Raw genomic sequence first — 24,764 nt, forward strand, 5'->3', positions numbered from 1 at the left:
CCATGGGGTATCTTCAAGAGACACTTACATATAAGTGCTTGGATTAGAATCTTTTAATCCTATCCACTCATGTCAATGGACACACCCATTCCATGAGGTATCTTGAAGGGATACATCCACCACTATAAATAGAGGTGAAATGGACAACCCAAATTATTCAATTTTTGTGGTACAATTTCAGTCAGTTAGGCATTAACAATTTCTCAATTCTCTGATGGTTTCAAGTGATTACTGTCTCTGCAAATCAGTAATCAATCCAACCTGTTTTATCTTGGGAGGCAGATTTGCTGCAACCCAGTGCAGTAGTAAGGGTACAAATACTGTCTTAAGGACAAAGTGTTCTCATTCGACTCAGGCAGCCTCTCCGTCCTCTCCTTCTTTTGATTCCAGTTTTCTAACATTTACTCTTTACATTAAGGAAGAGCTAATGATCAATGCAATTTAACAAATTCCAAATAACACTTTGTATTATAATAGTAATCTTCACTTCCACCAGGGAAAAAAAATTAGTCTTCAATATGATGGTGAATACAAATTCATTGTAACACTCAATAAATTGAAGAATGAACACCAACTAGGGACAAGCTATCTATACAAACATTGCAGCCCCCTCAGCAAGAACAGAATAATAACATACATTTATAACAATTTACATTTAATTGAATAAAAGAATTACATAAGTGAGTTAGTTTCAGAGCATGCACCAGAACAGCTCTGCACAATCACCACTTTTTTTTTCTTTCAGCTTGTCCTTTTTCCCTTTTTCTTGGTCCCTGCCATGGGGGAGGGGAAAGGAGGCTTTTTTCTTGGCCATGGGGGAGGGGGAGGGGGAGGGGGAGGTGGAGGAGTGGTGGACATAAAGAGGTTGTAATCTAAAATTGTTTGGGTGAAGATCATGGTTTCACAAGAACTGCTTTAGATGCATCTAGATGATTAAGACGGCACATTCCAAGAAGGAATTCTGGTAACTCCTCTTCTGTATTAGCCTGCAATGAATGATAAAAATAAGTTCATGTAACTAAACTTGTAGAGAAGCAAAACTAAGAAACTTGCACAGAGACAGACTAATGGTCAATACAAAACATTCATCTGTTAGGTGATCCTTCAGATTGCCAGATGAATTGCTTCAGTCACATAATATCTAGGTGATGCAATTCAGAAGAGCAAGAAGGCCAGCAGCAAACCAGTCCATCAAACTGGACCAAGAATTGACTAATATGTTTAATTTTGGATTTACTATTGTAACGGGTCAATTCTATAAGCCCAAATATAAGGGATTTAAGTCCAATATGGGATTAAGTAGTTAATTTCTATTTTATAAGAAGAGTTTGGTGAAGGTTCACCACACCATCCTAGGGTTCACAAACCCCTATAGAGTTTTAGTATGTTCCCCAAAATACCTCCCGATAACCTCCCACATGCATCTGAAGCCCCATGGTGAGTGGGAAACTCGATCCATTTTATAATGTTCTAGAATAATTCCCATTTTGAAGAGACTTAGACTGTAAGGGATTCCTCCTACCATAAATAGGGGTTTCCTACTTCATTAATTGCTAATCAAGTTCCAGGTGGGAAACCTAGTTCGTATCTTCTTCTATCTTTTCCTTCTTCATTCAATCAAATTTTTAGATCAGGTTCTAGTGTTGATATTGTGCAAATTGTGGAAAGTTGATGAACTTTTTTTTTTTTGGTAGAAGGAAAGTTTATGATCATACTATGATGGATGCCGACTTGTTGTGAATTGCAGAAAGAGAGATACCACAAAGTAACTATTTTAAATATCTAGGGTCAATCTTAAATAAAGAAGGTGACATAGAGGAAGATGTTTCACACAGAATTAAAGTGGGATGGATGAAGTGGAGAGGTGCGTCCGGAATGCTATGCGACCGACGTATTCCCTTAAAATTTAAAGGAAAATTTTATAGGACTGTTGTACAACTGGCCATGATGTATGGGGCGAAATGTTGGGCGGTTAAGAAGTATCCTATTAAGAAGCTTTGTGTAGCAGAGATGAGGATGTTAAGATGGATGTGCGGAAAAACTAGGAAGGATAAAGTAAGGAATTATCGTATTAGAACTGACTTGGGAGTTGCCCCGATCAATGACAAGCTCCAAGAGAGTCGTTTAAGATGGTATGGTCATGTCCAACGGAGGCCTAGGGATGCCCCAGTAAGGAGGAGTGATATGATTCCGATTGAAGGAGCTAAAAGATCTAGGGGCAGGCCTAAAATGATCATAGGAGAAGTTGTGAGGAAGGACATGTACAGTCTAGGTCTTGTTCCAAGTATGACCTCGGATAGAGCCTATAGGAGGCAAGGATCCATGTAGCAGATCCCATTTAGCTGAGATCCTCCTGACTTGCTGGGCTGTGCCTTTTCCTCTTGCTTTGATCTTTCATCTTTCATTTTTCCTTTATTTCCCAGTTTTCATTTTTCTTCTCGTACCTGTTTCCCCATCTCTTCATTCTTTTTTCCTACCTTGTTTTGTTTGACTCCATGTAGCCAACCCCATTAAGTTGGGATAAGGCTGAGTTTGTTGTTGTTCTAGTGTTGATATTGCCATCTTCTTCTCCCATCGATCACAAATTGTATTAGCAGTTCATTGCTTCTCCCTTGATGCTGTTACAACACTACTTCTACCATTACTTTCTATTTTCCTACTAGTTTTCAATTCTAATTCACTTGCTACTTCTGTCCTCCTTATTCAGTAATTTTAATTCTGATTCACTTGCTATTCTATGTTTCTATTTTGAGTTTGACTTCCTATTTCTCGGCTCCTACTTGTTATTTCCCAGTAGTTGCTCTATCTGGACTTGCTATTTCAATTACTTCTAATTCTGTCCCTTGTTTCTAATTTTAATTTCAGCTTCTATTTTCTACCTTCTAAATCTGTTAGTTATTATATTGATAGCTACTAATTTTGGCAGCTTGCTATTTTATGAGTTTCTCAATCAAAGGTGCTTTTTGGGAAGTCGCTAAATTTGGTTTCAATTTTGAGTCTCTTATCCCTATGATCCTGGATTAAATGAGGTTTTCTAATCCTAATCCCTTGGGTGATTAGAATACCTCATTGCTAGGAGCTCTTTCCCAAGCAATAAAAGCCACAGATTAAGGCTTGTAATATTTGTTTATTTATTTCATAAGGCCAGAGACGATAGCTCCAAACAAGAAACTACTCACATGGAACAATGACTAGACAGCCAAGGCCAACCTTCTGCGGTTAACACCAAAAAGCTTCCATGAGTAAGATTTCTGATACTTGATAATCTCCTCGATAAGCGACTCATTTAGCTAACTTTATTCTTCACTGTCATTATCCTTTTTGACGTAAAGATATCCCTGTTAGAGTGTATGTAGTAAGGGTACTTTTGTCACTGGCTTATCATAAGTCATGTTAAGTTGTAATTTAGGAGTTGTTAATGAAGAAAAATAGGTGAGTGGAGACTATTCCCTCGTACCAACGATTTCTCCCAATTTTCCTTCTTTCTCTAGCTGTTAATCTTTGTTCCTTTACTAGAATCGATCCATAACTAGTTTTCTAACTTGGTATCAGAGCTGGTTTGAGAGTCGACCAAGTTCATTTGTTCTCTTCACCTCTCTCTGGAACCCTAGAAAGGTAGAGGGTTCCAACAGAAGCCATATTATGTAAAATATTTCACATAGCATATTCATTGGAGTCGTAATCCTCAAACCAATGCTTAATGGAAGGAGTTGAAGGGCTGTAGGAGTCGATTGAAGCCCTAGAAGGTAAAACCAGAGTTACCGCCAGCTTGTCTCCTCTTGTTTTCGATTCAACATCATTTCACCTTTGTTTGCAATCAGGCCAAGCTCATTTGGACTGCCGAAGAGTTTCCTTTTAAGGGCTCGGTTGGTAAGGAGGGATGGTTGGAAAGCATAGCTCTCTTCTTTGCAGCTGCGAAGGTACCGCCAAGTGCTATCTTTCTTCTCTGTTTGAAGTTTTTTTGACTGTGGGGTGTTGAATAGCTGTTGTGAGTTAAAGAGTTACACTGTTTGAATGTCTTTGGTTGTTATATAATGAAGCTAAGGTGCAAGAAGTATATTTGAGTTGGTTATCATCAAGAAACTATTGTTTGTTTACTTGCTGGTGATATATTTGGTTGTTGGTTTGCTTTCTTTCTCTGGGAGAAGTATATTTCCCACTTGTTCAAGATATTTTAGTGATTTTTTGAGTGTTTGCACATCATGTCTGGATCTGAGGTCAGTGGACCTAGTGAAGCTTTAGCTAGTGGTTTGGGTGTTTATCACCCTAGCATGACTCCATTTGATAACCCCAATACTCAAATAGCTATTGTGAAGTTTTACAATATCAATTGTTTGGATTGGTCTCATTCTCTGAAGTTATCGTTGAGAAGTAGGGGAAACTGGGGTACATTACCGGTTCTATCAAGGCACCTGCTACAACTGATCTAGCATACTTGAAGTGGGAGACTAAGAACTCCACTATCATGACTTGGCTGATTTTCTCCATGAAACCTAAGATAGGTAGGAGATCTATGAGAAAGGAGACTGTAAAGGAAATTTGGGACAATGTATCTAAGACTTTTGACCGAGTAGGTGACTCAGCAAAAGTCTACCAAATTCTCCAAGAAGTCATCAATATGAAACAAGGTGACCGAAGCATTTATGAATATTACAACACTGTCATTGGTCTTTGGGAGGAGTATGACCATTATAGGGATCTCCAGTTGTCCAACTCTGAGGATGAAGCAAAGGTGTATAGGACACTTGAGAAGGAGCGTGTCCTTATTTTACTTGGTGGGCTTAATCCAGAATTTGAGTCAATCCGACTGCAAATCTTGGGGCGGTCTCCTCTTCCATCCTTAGATGAAGTTTTTATCTACTTACAGAGTGAGGAGACAAGGAGAGTATGCATGGATACTGCACCATCCTTGGAGAGATCTACTCTTACTTCTAGTTCTCATAGAGATTGGCAAGGTGGGGGGATAGGCTAAGGGCCACCCCGTGGAGATAACTGAGATAGATTTAAATGTGATCATTGTGGGAAGCTGGGGTACACTAAAGAAAGATGTTGGGTACTTTATGGCCAACCCCCCGGTATGCGTGGTGGTTCTCCTAGTATATGAGGTAGTAGGAGAGGGGGTGCTAGAGCCCACACTGTGACAGCTAAGACAGCGTCATCTAGACTACAAACCGACCCTGATTCCCTTTCTAGAGAGGACATTGCAGCAATACGGAAGATGATGCCTCGTCTAGGCCACTCTTCTACTACTCATGCAAAGTTAGATTCTTCAGCCTCAACCTTGCAAGCCTCTAATTCTGCACCCTCCACTGCTCCTTCTTGGGTCATTGACTCTGGTGCCACCGATCAGATGACTGGTATGTCTCAATGTTTTTATTCCTATTCTATATGCTCTAGTAGAGACAAGGTTAGAATTGTTGATGATTCCCTCTTCTATCTTTAGTAAGGGTAATGTTCGAGTCACATCTTCTATTTCTCTTGATTCCATTCTTCATATCCCTAATTTTGCCACCAATCTATTATCTGTAAGCCATCTAACCAAATCCTTAAATTGTTGTGTCACCTTCTTCCCTTCCTATTGTCTTTTTCAGGATTTGGTGACGAAGAGGATCATTAGCAGTGGACGTGAGGAAAAAGGACTCTATTTTCTTGAGTCTCGGGCACCTGCTTTGACACATGTTTTGCCTATTGCTCAACCTTATGTGTGTAGTCGGAGCGACAGTAGCATTATGGATTTTGTGATGCTTTGGCATCAACGTTTGGGCCACCCATCCTTTGTTGTTATGAGAAAACAATTACCACATTTGTTTACTTCTTTTTCTTCTTCTCATGTTTTTCATTGTGAACTATATATTTTTGCTAAACATTGTTGTTCCTCTTATCTTTATCATGGTAATAGATCTACTGTTCCTTTTAATATTGTTCATTCTGATGTTTGAGGACCTACTCCCATTACCTCCTTGTCTGAATATCGTTATTTTGTTTCTTTTGTTGATGACTATTCTCGGTCCACTTGGACTTTTTTTATGAAACAAAAGAGTGATGTTTATGATACTTTAAAAATTTTCTACCAATTGATTTTTACTTAATTTGGTACTCACATTCAAACAGTTCGTTATGATAAGGGGGGAGAGTATATGTATGGGGGCTCCAACAATTTTTTACTGACAATGGCATCATTCATCAAGTTGCTTGTGTTGACACCCCTCAACAAAGGGGTGGCTGAGAGGAAAAACCGCCATTTGTCATGCATGTTCCTAAGACCTTTTGGTTTGATGCCCTTCTTGCTGCTACCTTTCTAATCAATTGGATGCCAACTTAGCTCCTTGGCTCCAAATCTCCATTGGAAAACCTTTCACCTTAGGCTCCTGTTTTTTCTCTTCCTCGTAAAGTGTTTGGGTGTATCTGCTATATCCATGTCAATAAATCAGCCTGGACAAAACTTGAGCCCAAAGCACTCAAATGTCTTTTCCTTGGCTATTCCTCTTGTACTAAAGGGTATAAATGCTACCACCCTTCCTCCAGAAGGTGACTTCTCTCCAAAGATGCCACCCTTCTTTGAGTCTATTCCTTTCTTTTCTCCTCATCAGCATCCTCTTCAAGAGGTGACTAATGGAAGTGAACAGGCTACTGATGTCATTCCTTTTCTATCTCCTTTTCCTACCTCCAACTCCCCATTCCTGCTTGACATTGGGAAATACAAAGAAGTGATGCAAAATTCAGGTGTTGATGCTAGCAATGAAAAAGAGGAGTTTGTTGTGTACAAAAGAGGTGAATGCTTGAAGGGAAAGGGAAAGAAGACCTGCCTAGAGTCCTCTTTGGATCCACATCCTGAGCTCAACCTTCCTCAGTCAGGTAACACTTTTCCTCCTCCCTCTGAGTTAGATCTTCCCATTGTTGTTTGAAAGGGGAAGAGAGCATGTACTAATCCTATAGCCAAGTTTGTTTCCTATGATGTTATTTCTCCTAAAGGTGTTGCCTTTTCTACTGCTCTTGTTTCTTCTTCCATTCCCAAAAATGTCACTGAGGCTATGTCTGACCCAAAGTGGAAGGCGGCCATGTCTGAGGAAATGATGGCCCTTGAGAAGAGTGGCACTTGGACACTTGTAGATCTTCCCAGGGGGAGAGTTCCAGTTGGATGCAGGTGGGTCTATATAATTAAGTATTGATCAGATGGTTCTGTGGAAAGATATAAGACTCGGTTGGTGGCCAAAGGGTACAATCAGGGGTATGGCATTGGATATCAAGAGACATTTGCTCTTGTGGCCAAGCACAACTCAATCAGAGTTCTCCTATCAATGGCAGCCAATAGAGACTGGCCGTTGTATCAATTAGATGTAAAGATTGCCTTTCTCCATGATGACCTAAAAGAAGAAGTTTATATGCTGCCTCCACCTGGTTTTAAGTTACCCTCAGCAGAAAGGAAAGTTTGCCTCCTAAAAAAGGCACTTTTTGGCCTCAAGCAGTCACCTAAGGCTTGGCTTGAGCGATTTAGACAAGTCATTCTAAGGAATGGTTATTCCCAGAGTCAGGTTGACCATACTTTGTTTATACGGCGAGGAAAAGGTACAGTCATAGCTTTCATTGTTTATGTTGATGACATTGTAGTGACTAGGAATGACAATGCCTAGATAAGTATATTGAAATCTTACCTGACCCAACAATTTGAGATTAAAGATCTTGAACTCTTAAAGTACTTCTTGGGCATTTAAGTATCAAGATCAAAGAAGGGAGTCAATATTTGCCAAAGAAAGTTTGTACTGGACTTATTGAAGGAAACAGGAATGTTGGGGTGTAAACGAGCAAACTCCCCAATTGATCAAAACCACAAGCTTAGTGAAGATTGTGGCTCTCCTCTTATAGATGCAGGCAAGTACCGAAGATTGGTTGGGAAACTGTTTTATCTCTTCTTGACTCGGCCAAACATCACTTATGCAGTTGGAGTAGTAAGTCAGTTCATGCATGCTCCCAAGAGGGGGCACTTGGATGTTGTTTATCACATCATCCGGTACTTGAAATCTTCTCCAAGAAAAGCTCTTTTATATGCCAGACATAATCAGTTGAGGATAAAGGGCTACACTGATGTTGATTGGGCTGGTTCAGTTTCCAAACAATCTACATTTGGTTATTGTACCTTTGTGGGTGGTTATCTAGTTACATGGAGGAGTAAGAAACAACCAGTTGTAGCTCGATTGAGCGCAGAGGCAGAATTTAGAGCCATGGCTCATGGAGTGTGTGAACTCATATGGCTACAACGGTTGATTCAAGAGTTGGGGTTTGACTTTGAGGGATCTATGCGGCTCTATTGTGATAACAAAGCTGCTTTAAGTATTGTTCATAATCCAATGCAACACGGCCACACAAAGCACATTGAGGTTGATAGGCACTTCATCAAAGAAAAGTTGGACTCTGGCTACATTTGTACATCCTTTGTGAAGACCGGTGATCAAGTGGCAGATATCTTCACCAAAGGTCTCATCCCTCACCAGTTCAGTACCCTCTTGTGCAAGCTGGGAATGCATGATATTTATTCTCCAGCTTGAGGGGAGGTGTTAGAGTTTATGTAGTAAGGGGTACTTTTGTCACTGGCTCATTATAAGTCATGTTAAGTTGTAATTTTACCTTTTGTTCTTTTTATCTTTTACCATCCCAGGGAGGCATATGTAATTTCAAGGAGTTGTTAATGAACAAAATAGGTGAGTGGAGACTATTCCCTCTTACCTACGATTTCTCCCAACTTTCCTTCTTCTTTCTCTAGCTGTTAATCTTTGTTCCTTTACTAGAATCGATCCATAACAAGTTTTCTAACTATCCCATCCTCGAACTTTAATGGAGACAAATTCCATGTATCTCCACGGCTTTATCAAGAAATCTAGATGTCAGTTTGTGTTCTGGTGGTTTAGGTTGTGATATCATTTACATGTGAGTTTGGGTAACTGCAAGGGAGTTGACATATCACAATTGCCAAAATGAAGAATCAACAAATTTCTTTGTCACAGTATTAAGGGATGGTTGTCTTACCTGTATAAGAAATGCCATTTCTATTACCAGATTGTTTAGGTATCCGAGAACAAGACTGACCACACCTCTTGCAACTGTGGATGAGCCAATGTCGATTCCAAGCTGAGAATTTTATTCCATGTGCAAGATTAGTATATTATCACACTAATATGCATGCTATTAATGCAACATGCTCAATATATGCGAGTGCACACACACACGCACATGCAGACACACACAGACACTCATTATCTATAACAAGCTCATTTGAGTCAGGGCAACCTCAAACCATCACCTATAACTGAAAAAAAAGGGGGGAGGGGGTTTTCCCAAATTCTTGAACCAATAGGTCCAAATCTTGTCATCAAAACTGTTTTTGCATGGCATGCATAACAAATACTGTATGAAACAAACATGGCATTCCTAAGTCCATAGCCTATCAATGCAGAGGTTGGTGTGATTTTACCTCCAAGTAGTTCTTCCCCCGAAAGTAGTTTATTTCAAGAGCTTGACCCACCAGGATTGCTTTCTTTCCAACACTTTGCTTTACTATCCAGGAGCCCTACAGGATGGTAAAAACCCCTAATTAGCAGTTAGCACTCTTTGCAGTTGTAAGCTGCACACTCGTTGTTGTTCTTGTAAGCACTGTTTGTCTTGAGGATAAAAATGGAAATATTATCCAGAAAATTAGTGCTAAATTATACTTATATAAATAATCCTTAATTTTATGAATGAGAAAAATGAAGCACATAGTTTTTTGTTTTACTAATTTTATAGGAAATGACTCTTTATTCAATCAACTCCATAATTTAGATAAATGACAAGAATTAACCTGTTACTTATTAAATAATGTTTGGGAATATATTTTCAATGTCTTACATGAAAACAAACGGACCCAAACTCATGAGATTCTGTCTCCCGATTTATCATCTAGGACTCTAGGTCTCTATCCTTGCGATACAAAATCACTATCAACCAGAAGTCAGGTTATAATAACATTATTAATTGACCTTATGAATTCCTCACCACAATTCTCTCTGTGTATGTTCCATGTAAGCATGTCTGTTACTTTATTTCTTACCAAAGGGTGCAGAGGAGGGAGCAGAATTTTCTCTTTTGCATACCTCATGAACATACAGATAATAAGCATACTCAGTAATAAAATTGCAAAAATATCTTTCTAGTAAACATACTTCTGTTTAGTCACATCTGTGGGTCACAAACAAATTTAGATTGCTCCTCCTACTAACCTTGGAAATGTATGGTATGAGCTTAAATCTTGAATTCCTATACGAATCGTCTCCTTTGATAAAGCTCTCGAGTAAGGGACTTTCTTCCATAGGAGTGCTCATCATGTAATACAACGCAAGGTTATATGTAGTTGAACCAGGTACCTGGTTTAATGGTACTGACCGTGTTAAATATTCCAATAATTCTGAATACAGAGGAACCCCAAAGAAGGTTGGGGTGAAAAAGAAGAGAGGGAGAGAGAGAGATCAAATTGACCTGTATGTTTACGATGAAGAAGAATTCTGGTCCACCCTTCATGGCATACTTCTGCATAACAACAATCCTTCACAAGTAAGAGTAGATTTTAAGTCTTTCTTTGGGTTTGTGTGCACATGCATATGAAAAGACTAGTTGCAATAATGTAGTATTTCAAGAACCACAGTAATAGATCGACCTGAACAATACCCCCAGGACGGCCACCAAGATCATCTTCTCGCTTGTCAGATCTAAGCCAATCTGCTGCAACCATTTGCATCAAGGTTCCTTTTGCCTTGATCTGGCAAAAAGGTAACACATCAGTAGAGAATGAAACCATAAATAACAACTTCCAAGTTCCAAGAGAAGTATCACTTCCGAAACTGGAATCTATTTCTAGTCCATTTATGTTTGACATAGTGAGCATGGAGTCTCGCACAATATATTAAGTGGGTCAATATCTGCTAGAGCTTATCATCTTTTTGTTTTCTCCATTTAAAATAAACTATTCAAATAACTCAACAATTATTACAATGCCCAGGCAAAAGAAGGTACCTTTTGCTGGTCTCGTAGATAACTTTTTCCACGGATTAGAAAAGTAGAAGGATCAGGTGTTGTCCAACTGCAAGGCATTGTACAACTTGGGTCTTTTGGGAGAGTTGCTCCATAGCATCGTGAACCTTCTCCCCTAGCCAAGTCTTGTAAGTCTACATAACCCCTCTTCTGAACTGCATATAGAAGCCTCAAACCATTTATGAAATCGTGAAAAGCTATCTAAGACAAAAGGTAAACATATCCCATCTGTCAATTTGATAACTTGAAATTTGGGTAGTCTAGTAAGACTCACTTGCTAGATCATGAAATTTTCTCACAAAACCGGTAGCTGTCGATAGCTTTGGATTGCATAATTCCTGCATGTCCAATGTCAAAACACCCATGTGAGAAACAAAAAAGGGCAAAGCTCACAACATCTCCCTGAGACAGTCAGTAGTATAACAAAAGATTACAAACTCAACAGTTATGAAGAAACATTAGTGGGAGACATCTTGTGAAGGAAGTCAAATGGAGGAGAGATGCAAAAGCAATATGAAGTTTTGCTTCCAGGAATACTCTCTGGATGGAATTTCGGGATAGACATACTTGTGATGGACACAAGTGGTGAGACCCATTGATGGTCTAGGTCCTGCAGCAAATTAACCGCTGATAACCACAGCCAACCACTTAGTACCTTTTACTGGGCCACTGGTTATGCATCACATGACCACCTAAGGAATGCTACAAAGAGGCAAAGAAAATAGCTTCTACAAATCCTCCCATCGTATAGTTTTATGTCCATCCAGCTTCTATAATCCTACTGATTATGGATAGAATTCCATCCCTGGTATTTATACTCACAAGTCACGAGACATATATAATAAGAAAATGATGAGGCCCCATATCTGACAATCATAACATTTACTCAAGAAACCAACGCCAAATTTGAACAAAAAAACAACTGAATAAATCAATTGAAGCAGTACTGACATAAGGCAACTCAGTTGTAGCTGATCCTTGAGTACCGGTTCCAAATTTCCATTTCCATTTGAGAAAAGTAGACCAAATTGTTGCCTCCAAGTTTAAACACGCTCTGTAAGCATAGTTGTCAAGGCGTCCAAGGCTCCAAGCACCTTGGTCGGCTTAGTCGCCTAGGTGTCCAGGCCCCTCCAATGCCTTGGGTCGCCTAGATTCTGTGACAACTATGTCTCTAAGTATCTGGCTTATGTTCCCCATCATCGAAATCAAGGTCAGAACTTAGCTGACTCAGTGAGTGAGAAGAGGCATATTGAGGGAGGTCATGTATGAGGTTATGAGTGTCGTATTAGGGGCTTTCGGTGTGTTATGGGTATTTATTCTGTATTATGTGTGTTGCATTAATATGGCCTTCATCTGGGTAGTTTGCAAGTCTCCGTTCTGCTATTGATAAAATGAATGGCATGTAAATACAGAATGAAGAGTTAGTCCGAGTGTTTGAACTTTGATACATTTTAAAACTATTCCTGCAGATTAAAATCTCACTTTTTTTAAGCAAAAGAAAAGCATCAAGTTTATGAGAATTATGTACCTGATGCATTTCTGGGCTTGAGTCAGAAGGCCATAAACTCTCTGATTCATCATTATCCGATGGCTCAGGAATATCAAAGAACTCATCTGCTGTCTCGTTCAATTCCATGAGGCTTGCAGATTTGGAAGGTGGATTCTTCAACTCTTCTTCCACTGCATAATCTTCATTACTGGTTCCACTTTCTGCTGGGTTTTGAAAGTCAACCTCAATATCCTCTCTTTCATTTTGAGGCAACCCAATATCTCTTATCATCTGCCCTGATGATAAATCAAAGGATGGGTAATTTCCTATTCTGGCTCCTGAGAACTCTCTAAGGGCTGCAAAAAATCAAATACACATAAATAAATAAAGAAAAAAAAAGATAGATAAGGAGGATACTGTCGTTTTCATTCCAAAGAGATTCTGAGTCCAATAATCTACACAACCAAATGGGATTATGCTACATCAGTAAACTAAGATAAGTACCAGCAAGTCTCCCGAGCATCCGGATAGTTATAGATCTCGCAAATGATGTACGTAGGTAGGACTTCCAGAACTTCCAGTCGATAGCAAGCATGTGCTTTACAACTGATTGTTTCCCTTGGTTAACTGGAGATATTACATATCCTCCACCTAAAATTTAAAAAGGAACACTAAGTAAAAGTTCTCAAACATTGCAGTAATATCAGAGATCAAAACATAAGTAAAAACTTTGCATTAGTTAGATAATATAAAGTGAACTCTTTATTAAAAATAATAAAGACGAATACTTTAGTCAATGCAATAGAAGAATCCATCCAATCAGCCTGTGACATCCATGTAGTTAACATGCGGCTAGATGGGAACCATTATTTGATGAATCCAACCTCAGTGTGTGAGCAAGTCTACCAGATGTTTCTCCCTTAATTCTACAGTATTAAATTGGTCAGTCATAGAAAATAAGCCCTCTTGTTGGACAATATCTCGAGAGTGGACTGTGATGTTCATCAACAAGGTCAGTGATGCATGTGTTGGGCCTCTGATCCAATGTGTTTTCATTTTAATGGGCCACTTTAATGGGCCTATAATATGGGTACAATCTAGGTCTACAAAATTAGTTATCTTTATTTCTTTATTATAATTTTTATTAAATGTTTTAGTTATGCTGGATTAAGATTCTAAGTCCAGTCCTGTTTTGAGTTCGTTTCTTTCATCATTTTAGTTTTCTAGTTAGTTTATGTTACCTTATTCGTTATAAATTGGTTTAGGCCTTTTCCTTTTTAGTGTTTGAGTCAGTTGTTTTAGTTTTCTATATAAGTTTGTAAGGGGGGTACAGCCTTGTGCACCAATTTGATTAATAAGATTTTGGCTGGAGCCTTTTCTTTATTCTGTGAGATTCAGATTTGTTATGAGATGCAGTGTTATGTTGGTGGGAAGCCAATAGTGTCCGGTGGGACTCCAGTTGAAGCTAGGAGGGATGCTTAATCATATCATCTTCTTCTTGTTCTTCATTCTTCCTTCTCCATCCTACCTCAAAAAACATAATTTCATAACTCCTAATCTAACCATCGGATTTACTTGATAGTTTGATATCTTGTTTGATAGCCTAAGAACTATTGTTGACCAGAATCTTACCTGCATCAGTTTATTTATTTTCTGAGATATCTTAGTTCCTAGTTTTTAGAATCTTAACTTACTAATTCAGTAAAAGTGTTGGTTCTTGAGATCCAACCATTGGATTGAGCTCATCTTTTGAAGAATTCTTCCTTGTTATTTTATTAACTTCATATCACAATTTCATAATCATCTGGTCTGATCTATTGTTATTAAATATTCTTGGATTCTGGTCATTGTTTATTCACTGTGATTCTGGTTTGTATTGTGTTACTGATCCTAAATCTTAGGCTTCTGGAAACCCATCATTCAACTTTCGACTAGAAGATTGCCTCAGGTAAAACATCTAATGGTGGTGTTCCAACCACCAATAAAACATTAAAACATGATGCATATACAGCACAGGAGGCTACATGGTTTCTTCTGATCTTGCGGTAATTCTTTAGTCTTATTGTTCATATAATTTACAAAAGTTGCTGGGGAAAGAAAAAGAGATACATGCATTTACACAAATTGAAAACAAGTACCATGTCTGTAATGTATAGTCACACATGCAGTACACTACACCGACAAAAATTCTATAACATTCAGCAGTTCAGCAGCCCAAAATTGGAGTGCATTCAGTATAACGGGTATCATATTGTAAGGTAATATACTCCTTGCTAACGTTAACATATGAAACATCCTGAAGGAAGAGAAAGGATAAAAAGCTCAAGGAAAATTTGCAATATCCAAATTCAAAGCATACATTACTTTTAAGGCAGGCTCTGACATATCCTTTCAGGGGTTGACACCTTTTATGATACACCGAATGGTAAAGAATAACTGTGACAAAAAACAATTTAAAGGGTTAGTTTCCAATGAACATTTAAATCAGAAATATATTATCAAAATTTTTGTAAGAGTCCGTACCATATGTTCCATCATCCTCCCTCCTCCAATACCGCCGCAGCAGTAAATCTCTCCTTCTCATCCCCCTGAAATATGACCTTGCTCTATTAACAACAGGAAAGATTGCCAAATACTTGAGAATTGACTCAGCATCATTTGAAAAAATTTAGAAGAGAACTGACCAAGGCATCCAGTCACCCTTCAACTGCACGTGGATAATATCTGAATGACCATCAAGATGTTCGATCACACTACCTCGGTAAATGCAAAAGTCCCATCTGCAAGAATGTTGGTAGATTTTGTTGGGGGAAAAAGACTCCATTGTCAAGGAAGAAAGACAGCTAGATGCATATTCGTGTAGGAACATACAAATTAAGAAAATAATAACTTTCAGTTACTTATTATTAATGTCCAATGCATATTATTATGTCCAATACATTTACATTAATAAGCATGAAATCTCTACGTAAAACTTTTTTCCTATCTTTTTCTGTAGATGATATTATTCCGGTGTGATGTTTCAACTTTCAACATTTCATATTCATATATGAAAATTTGTGTTGGGATTACACTTCCCTGCATTCATCACTTAAAACAAATAATGCAAATAGGTACCATTATAATGATAATGATTCTCCTAGCATACCGGAGCACATGTGCATCAAGACTCATTGAATGGCTGTGCTGTACATGTTCTGTGAATAACACTAAATAAACTTAAACATCAGATCACTACATTCCTGATTTCTTTCTTTTTACGTTTTAATTTAAGGGCTTGGGAGGGGGCCATTTGCAGTGTCTTTATCGACTACTCAAACTCTCAAAAGTTGAAAGGTGTAGCAATTTGACAGTGGTATAAAAAGGCTATATGCCACCCCACCCAAAGTCTGGGCCAGCCCATCCATGGTCCTGTCAGGCTGCCTCCAGTAGTAGATACCGTTAAATATTATAGTCAAGTGTTATGGATATTTATTTTATCTAACTAATTAATCTAGCTGATATGGTTAGCACGTGTACTTATGTATCTTACACTGACAAAAGCATTGCACATGCACTTATAAGAAGTGTAACTGCATATGTAAGATATAATACATAATAATATGTTGGGCCGGGCTCAAACCCACCCAAACAGAAGATGGACTACTGTGCTACCTATTGCCATACAGAAATTAGGTGAGAGTGAATGTTTATGGATATTGAACCAAATTTATTTACGAAACGGACATAACCTATACTTGGCCCCTTGACTGGTTCAGATTCATTGTGCAACAAATGCACCCTAGAGAAGTAGGGGCACTAAAGTTTTACTAATACCAATGGCAATCACACAACCTTTCAAAATTTTTTTATAAGAACAGCTTCAAAAGAAAAAGATAGGTGAGGGATATTATCAATTATACTCTAATCTTGGCACAGGATGCATTTGATTAAATCCGATATCTCTACTTCAAGGTTTACCAACTATCAGTCTTCAAGGTCCCCACCAAAGTGATCAAGGAGTCCGGAGATCTAAAGAAATTTCTTACAGGAGAATGGGAATTGAGAAACACACCACATAAACCAAGGAACAATTGGTGACACAAAGGAGAATCATGGGCTGGATCTAGGTCATCTTCAGGACAAGAATGACTCTTCACTTCCCAAGTGGAGGTTTTCCTTAAGAAGCATCAGAGTCTATGGTGTACAGTTGTCTTTCTCTCTCTCTTTTTTTTTATTTTCTTTTGTTGACAGATAACAATAATTTTAGGAACGAGTTTTCCTTAAGCCACAGTGAAGGAGGATCTCCTTCACCAATGGCCATCCTTGTGCTTGGATGGGAGTCAGGTAACAGTGAAGGGCATTTCGAAATGACAGTATATTTGTGGGTGTTTCCTTCACCATCGATCAAGGAAAACTTTCTTCATAATTTTATTGATAAAAAAATTAATATGGTACAAAACCAAAAGGCTAACCAGAGATCCACATCTAATAGTACAGGCAGAAGAGAGAAAGAAAGGAAAACACGTATGAAACAGGTTACAATATGAGACTCTCACAAAGGATAAGAAGGCCCAGGAGACCTTCTTGGCCTAATGGATGGGATACTGGTAATATTGGATTTCTGGTAATTCAAACATTAGTTGGATCCTTTCTAAATTCAGTTTGTGAGAAAGTGTGGATAGATGAAAGATGATTAGGCATTAGAAAGACTAATGGTGGGCGATTCCTTTAATTCTAGGTTCTGTTGTCTCTACTTCCTTTTATTTGGGTGAGAAGAAAGACCATTGGTAATTTTCAGGCTATACCCTCCCAAGATGACCAAGATAGGATTTGGGGATTCTGTAGAGAAGTGAGCTACATGGAAACCTTTTCCCATTAATTTCAACAGTAAGGCATCTATGTCATATAAAGATATGATTGCTATGTTTGTTCATTAACCTCAACCCCATTCAAATCTTTCTTCTCAGATTATTTTCTACTTCTCAAGTCCTCCTGTCAGTTCTCACATAATTCCTTCACCTCTAGAGGGTAAGGACCATGGTTCAAAATTTCGCGATAAATCGCCGAAATTTTGGTAAACTTCAGTAATTTCAACACTACCGAAACGAGATGGGCTTCCGAAATGAAAAATGTTCAAATTTCGGAATATATCAGTAAATTTCAGTATATTTCGGTATATTTCATCGAAATTTCGTGAAATTTCGGTATATTTCGTTAAACAATGTATATTTAACTATTTATACATCAGGGTCCGACCATATACTGTCAATCAAGGGTGCAAACCCAAAACATCACTTTGAGTTCATTAATTTGCAATATGAAGGTTTAAATGTGTTTATTTAGCTTAAATACGGATGTACATGAAGTATCAGGCCTTAATATGGCCAAAAACCCACCGAGATGGAGTGTCGAAGTATGGCAGAAAAAATACCATATTTCGGCGAAATTTCGGTATATTTCAGATATTTCGGAAATCTCGACCAGCCCGAAATGGCGAGACGAGACGAGCTTTTAAACCTTGGTAAGGACTCAGTATGGGAGACAAGCAGCAGGAAAGTTACTCTCGTAATTTGGATAAGTAGTAAACAAAGAAATGGATCTTTCTTCCTTACATCTGTCAAGGTGAACAAATCAGTCAATCACCAGTTCATCCTTATCATTTTGCAAGGGTAGCCTGGCTTCAGTCAATTACCATATCACACTTGTCATTTTGCAACGGCAGTTTGGCTCCTTTCCCTATGATTCTTCAGGATGTATTACTTTTTCAATGGTGTTGGTACTCTTCTTTGTTCTGCATCGGAGGGAAGCACCTACTGAGCTAGACTTTTGTAGGAGTGTGGAGATTATATGGGGGAAGAACAATAATAGAATATTCCAAGATAGCTCACAATCACCCAGGGCAGAGACACTACGATTGTTTAAGCAGCTTCTGAGGCATATACAATTGATTATCTAAGGAATATCCATTGATTCTATCATTTGAGAATGGCATCCATTCCCATCATCGAACCATCTCTTCTCTCCCTCGTATTGCTTAGGACCTAGGTCCTCACTTTGAGAACACCAAACCTCAACTTTGAATGATGTGTCATCTGTAACCCAACTACCCAAGGCCTCCTGACATTGTGAGGAATGTGATTCAAGCCTTCTAAGTTATGATCGTTTTGGAAGGTTTGCTATGGTGGAGACCAAAGTGCTTCCCTGTAGTCCAACTGCTTACGTATCTCTTGACTTCATCATCAAGGGTGGAGAGATCCAGCTATTTCTATAGGATGTATCTATTCAAGCTGCATACAGATTGGAGACTTTTCCCATTCACGAGAATCTCGTGTACTTGGTCACCTAAGTTGAGTAATTCCTCAGGGATGAGTTAACCAAGTAATGGTCAATGAAGGAATCTATGTACTTTGTTAAATTATGTACACCAGAATACCATGGGGGTATTCTAGTCTTTTGGGTGTTTTATTTATTTTTTATTCATGTATTTATGAGCAAGGGTAGAAATGTAATTAGGGCTGTGACACTGTTCACGTGAACAGTGTCATGAATAGTGTTTTCCCTTGTAATCTCTTTTATTATTATTATAAATAGAGAGCTTGACTGATCTCATTGATTATTCAAGCATTATTCCACAAACCTGTTTTGTTAACATGGTATCAAAGCCAAAATTTCTCTGATCTAAGTTTTCAAAACCCACCCCCTTCCTATTGTTTTTTCTTTCCTCCCCTTCTCCCGATTTCTTTTCTCTCATTTTTTCCCCTTTGCTTCTCCTCCCTTCCTAAGGGCAGCACTACAGAGGTGATCATATGATCTAGTTGCTGCCCTATTCCCACCTCTGTTTTTCCCCTTTATGAGATAATTTATTTGGTTTGATTGCTGCTGGTTCCTGTCTGCGATTTTTGGAGTTTCCATAATTTTGAAGCCCTAGCCACTACCATTGATCAAGGCTGGTTTTCTGCATATTGGACACTCATCTGCGATCTGGACCAGCTGTCCTCAAGCCTTTTTAGTGTTTCCCCTTGTAATCTCTTTTATTATTATTATAAATAGAGAGCTTGACTGATCTCATTGATTATTCAAGCATTATTCCACAAACCTGTTTTGTTAACATACTTTGATTATTAACATATGTTTTGTTTGAATTGTTTCTTGTATTACTTTATCACTTTGTTGTTTTCATATGGCCTGTCATTTGATTTAAGGCTTTGCTGATTGAGTTCTTTTACTTTCCCCCTATTCATTTTTCTTAATATAAAATTTTGTAAATAATGAAAGAGAAAACAAAATCTTACTCTGATCTGGAGTGCCCAAGAGACATAACTGTCCGAAAAATAGCCTCTGAAGCTCCATCAATCACTCCCACTGCCATTGTTGCTGGATGATCATCCCAAGACTGGAGATAAAAGTACATTCAGTAACTGAAACCAGATTGTAAAATCAATAAATAGAGCATCAAAAAGGATACCCACCGGCTGATGGAAATCCTTATCTTTCGCCTCCTTAAATAACCGTAATCCTGCATCATTTAAAAAAAAATATTAAGAATCTGTATCTGACTGTAATAAATGGCCCCAAAATAAACCTGTAATTCAATGCTTGCCATTTTCACAGCAAAATATTGTCCATGGAGAGGGTGCTATAACATCATGCATCATTGCTTCTGAATACAGGGAGGATCGAAGAGTCCAATCTATGGAGTTTCTACAATCTGTTCTCTTGGAACCATTTGATCTGTCACAGGAAAACACTGTAAGTATAAAGGCAATATTCAATTAAACTACATCTCAAAAATGCAAGGTTTACAAACAAAAAACAGACATCGCAGTCAACTGAATGGTTTACCCCTGATAGGAACAAAAATGTTCACCATCCCTCAAGCAGGAATATAACTTAGACTATGTCAGTCAGTGTACACGATTTTAAAGAAAATCTAGCAAAAAGTTCAAGAGATTTCTAATTAATTGGCAACTCAATATGCAAGGAGATTTTGACGGAGCTGATTTGAGAGTAAGTGAGGCCATTCTAAGGTTGGGTCCCAGACTTTTTGCCCACAAGTTAAGCCTGTGAATTACAATATGCAGATAAGAGCATTTATACCTTCCTTTTCTGTATCTTTTAACATGAATATGTAGGGTCAGGCATCCTATGGAATCAAAAGAACAAAGAAAGTCTAAGAAATGAAACACGGTCTCTAAAGTAGGGATCAGGCATACTAGAGAGGAGGAATGGTTCTTAGAAAAAAGTACCATGACTACCATGTTATTATGTTATTGAGAATGTTTGCACTGCCTTCCTTGAAGTTTGCAGAATCAAAGAAAACTGAAACTCTCGATCTTTAAGCTATGTTCTGTAACAATCATTTCCTTTTCATATTGAGAGTAGCTTAAGTGAGTAATTTTGTCTTTTCAGTACAGAAGCTTAAAGTCATTTCGAAATCCATATTTTGAGCAAATGGGATCAGGCCTATAAGGGAGTCATGGGTAAACTGGTTAATTGCCCCTTGTAGATACAGGTATAGAACAGGGACAAAAGAAAGTTTTTGATAGTCAGGAAAGTTAATGTGTGTCATAGTCACGGTTTTGTTTTCTCCCTGAATTTTAGATGAAATGGCCATACAATATGGAAGCCATACACTGCACTTACATTATTGATAAACAAGCAACACAGAAAACGTCACCTTAACCTCACATTCACATTGCACAAACAATCTAAGAAGCGTTTACTTTCTGCTCCCATGATCCATTTAGAGAAAGAATCAATAGTTGAAGTAGATAATGGCTGCCACAAGCTGCAGTTGGCTGAGTCAGCTTGAACCTTAGGATTAGTTGTAGTCCTGATATTCCTATCCCACTTCAATAGGGTATCAATTGGCTAGTTATGGGCCAGGTCAAGCATACATATATCTCCATCTTGTTACATAGTCCAGTTTCAGGTCTAAAGAAGCTGCAGATGGCAGTGAAAACTGTCCCGGCATAAACCCAATAGCTACATACCTATGGGTTACACAACTATGGTCTTAGAGTAATTCTAAGTTTTCAATGGGATTAGCAATGGGACTCATTGAACAGGTACAGGGCACCCATAATTTGCCATGTTTCTACCAATTTTTAGAAGTATTAAGCTGATTAGTTCAACACTAATCCATAAAACCTTACCTTGCCTCTTAGTTGACGGGTACTGAAAATTTTTTCGCATGGACTTAGCAGCCGCAAGAAACTGACAAACTTAGCCTTTTTTTTTTTTTTCTTTTTCCTTAGAAAGAAAATAATTTTGGTCGCTAATCCTTGTTTTCAGTAAAACTAATCAAACAGATCACTCAGTTTCATTTCACACATGGGAGGACAGAATTTTCATGCGCCCAATGACCATAGAAGATTTTCACTCCAAAATGGACTCAAACCCAACTAAGAGTAGCCAAGACTGGAGGGAAATGGTACCCAATGACACCTCTCCTGCATTAACCCACAACAGATTTGACAAAGAAAAAAGTTAATGAACTAATAAGACACTAAGATTGTTATTTATGTTCAGCCTTATAGTAAAAGGATTTATCTTAATTTGTTTTCTCACCAATAATAGATAGTTATAGAAATTCATGAGTAACTAACTTGCAATCTCTATTGATGATCAAATATCAATTGAATGGTTCAATCTTTGGTCTTCATAGAATCCAACACTTAACAGAAGTAGGAAAATTCACTTTTTCCAGTTGAATTTTGTGGTGTAGAAGTCAGCGTTCTACAAAAGGGAGATGAGGGTTTAGATGCAATATACCTTAGAACTAGGTAAGAATGGCTTTACTTAGTAGAAAGCTGTTTTCACAGCTGTACGAGGTTTCAAATAGAAATGGGGGTTTAGTCACAATATATGCTTTGGTCTCGGAAAGAGTAGTTTTATTTAGTAGAAAGCTACTGTCACAGACGTATTGGATTTAATGGAGCCTGTTCCGCACACTTTGAAAGAGATTTTCTGTCCAATTGAATCAGCAGCTATTTTCCTGTTTCCTGCCTCTTGTGAAACTTAATTCATAAAAATTAGTATTTTTCAAGCAAGTAAGCAACATGGTTTGGGAGTTCTGGTTTGCCATACATCAGGTGAGAAGGATGGTGAGTGTGTCTCAGTATATCTAAGTAAAGATCAAAATACTAAGTATGAACTTTATAAATCAAAGCATTTTTCCTTCAAATAAGTTCAGTAAACTAATTTTCTCAAATAGAAAATACTTACGAAATTAAAATGAATAGAGAACTTCATAGCATATAAAAGTGGAAATTATGTATTCCTAACTCTGTGTGTGTGTGTTTCTGAAATTGAAATGGTGGGATATGACATAAGTCACCTATCAGTCTTGCACTTTCTCTTAAGACAGGCTAGAACATTCTCTCCTGCATTTGTGCATTCCTGTAAATATGCAAAAACCGTCAGTCCTTGATCTTGAGCAGGGGAAAGAAAAGAAAAGAAATATCCTTAGATTTATAGTGGGTGGGGATGGAGGGGACCTGCAGTGCAGCTTCCTTTAATAAACGAATCCATCTTGCTGCTTCCTCTGAGCTAGTTGCTCCCAGCTGCGAAATTTAGATTTCAGAAATTAGATACTGACGATTCATAGATGAATAGAATCATGGAAGAATTTGATTGTGTAAAAAAAAAATTACCATACCTTAAGCCGATCATTGTGATTGGAAGTATTATAAAGGCTAAAAGCAAAAAACACCTGCAAGTAGCAACAAACTATAATTGCAGAATTGTAACAGAAGGGAAAATATGACTACTGCAACCTAATGTGGCAAAAGCAACCTGACCAATGCTCATACCTTCCTATTAATCCTCTCTCTCCCGTTGTCCGTAACACGAATGCAGGGATCTATTGTTGCCCTTTTTACAGGATCCTGACAAAAAAACAAGGTATTTTTTCAGTTCCCCCACATGGACCACGCACAAGAACAAACAAGCAGCTGCACAATTTATTTAAAAAATGCTTGAAGCTGAACTGACATGAAAAAATAAGATAATATTAAAATAGTCATCAGTTATTTCTAGGGGAAACTTCTTGTTTGCTTATTCAACCAAAAAAAAAACAAAAAACTTCTTGTTTCCCTAAAATTCCAGGATTTCTTATTCTTTCCCCATAGTTGTTTGTATTTTTTAAGTCAGGAAAGAAAATAATGAAGACACCCAATATGGGTTTCTGGAAAATGTAAATGGTTATCAACTGGAGAATTATGGTGACAACATATTACCATTCAATAGCTAATATTCTGATAACAACTCTGTCCATCATAACATAACCCAAATTCAAATAGAAAAGAAAAAGCCCAGCAGAGTTCTTTCTGCAACATGTGTTATTTAAAATCGGACAAAATTTATAAAGAGAACAGCTCCAGAATTTTACAGATTTTTATGATTTTGGAGGTGGGTTGGGGGGTGTGGAAGAAGAAGAAGAAGAGAATGAAAAAGGATTAGGCAAAGAATAAGTTAAGAACCTCATTATTTGATATTGGCATGGGGGTATGGAAAAAGAAGAAGAGAATGAAAAAGGGTTAAGCAAAGAAAAAGTAAAGAACCTCATTATTTGATGTTGGCATGGATTTCAAGCTCATAAGACATTGATCCTGAAGAATGAAATACCGCTTCCTCGAGTAGTGCAATCCAATCCTATTGGAACGAATTAGATACAGCCATCCTTCGATTCTCCTGTCCTCTTGAGAAACCCCCATATCTGAGAAATCCCACAACCTTTACCTTGTTGATTTCCTAGTAAGTTGTTCTCAAGAGAAGTGCAGGAAGATGGAAATTTTGAATTTTCTGCATGGATTTCATAAGCAAACCCAGTTTTGAGTATGCATGAATAATGTATTAAGTTTAAATTCAAAGAAGAGAGATTGGATGATAATGGAATTGTTGAGTGCGTGATCTTCTGATCCCACAAAATGGAATCAGAGGATCATTTACAGGAAAAAGATACCAACTCTTTGTAGTTTTTTCAGAAAATCAATCTTCTCCCTTTGTTAAAAGTGAACTCCATTGTTATATATTTGTAAAAATACATGAGACAAAGATTGACAGCATTCATGACTCACGACCAATTGACAAAATTACCATTCAGTCCTTCCTGACCCAGAAGCTGTCAATGTCATAATTTTGTTTTAAAAAATCCAAATCAGGATTATTTTTATTTTAAAAAAATAAAAATCTGATCTCTGGTTTCAGATATGAGTAGCGCTGTAAACGGATC

At 37.9% G+C, this 24,764-nt stretch overlaps 1 protein-coding gene across 2 annotated transcripts; it reads right to left on the reverse strand.

Moving 5' to 3' along the window:
- Positions 1-419: 419 nt before the first annotated feature.
- LOC122656609 (protein ENHANCED DISEASE RESISTANCE 2-like) lies at positions 420-24,523 on the reverse strand. Of its 2 annotated transcripts, XM_043851207.1 has the most exons (22): positions 24,094-24,523; positions 23,344-23,418; positions 23,190-23,243; positions 23,029-23,094; positions 22,869-22,930; positions 20,130-20,260; positions 19,999-20,045; positions 19,822-19,922; positions 15,232-15,327; positions 15,071-15,135; positions 14,912-14,983; positions 13,052-13,198; positions 12,587-12,903; positions 11,333-11,396; positions 11,041-11,213; positions 10,685-10,786; positions 10,507-10,557; positions 10,251-10,394; positions 9,467-9,562; positions 9,022-9,123; positions 822-986; positions 420-780 (listed from the first exon to the last, which is right to left on the reverse strand). In XM_043851207.1, exons 1-21 carry the CDS (start codon positions 24,244-24,246, stop codon positions 894-896), a joined length of 2,211 nt encoding a protein of 736 aa, XP_043707142.1. In that variant the 5' UTR covers positions 24,247-24,523; the 3' UTR covers positions 420-780; positions 822-893. The 2 variants fall into 2 exon arrangements, with proteins under 2 accessions (XP_043707142.1, XP_043707143.1); XM_043851208.1 differs by lacking the exons at positions 420-780; positions 822-986 and having other exon boundaries at positions 9,069-9,123; positions 9,467-9,653; positions 10,250-10,394; positions 11,333-11,399.
- Between the last annotated feature and the right edge of the window lie 241 nt (positions 24,524-24,764).

Source organism: Telopea speciosissima, chromosome 3, assembly GCF_018873765.1.
Source record: "Telopea speciosissima isolate NSW1024214 ecotype Mountain lineage chromosome 3, Tspe_v1, whole genome shotgun sequence".
NCBI lineage: Eukaryota > Viridiplantae > Streptophyta > Magnoliopsida > Proteales > Proteaceae > Telopea > Telopea speciosissima.

Coding starts and splice junctions, on each gene's coding strand:
- LOC122656609 (XM_043851207.1), bottom strand. CDS start 24,246: ATGGGGGTTTCTCAAGAGGACAGGAGAATCGAAGGATGGCTGTATCTA. Junction 23,419..24,093: donor TGCCAACATCAAATAATGAG/GTTCTTTACTTT, acceptor TTTTTTTGTCAG/GATCCTGTAAAAAGGGCAAC. Junction 20,046..20,129: donor AATATTTTGCTGTGAAAATG/GCAAGCATTGAA, acceptor TAAATGATGCAG/GATTACGGTTATTTAAGGAG.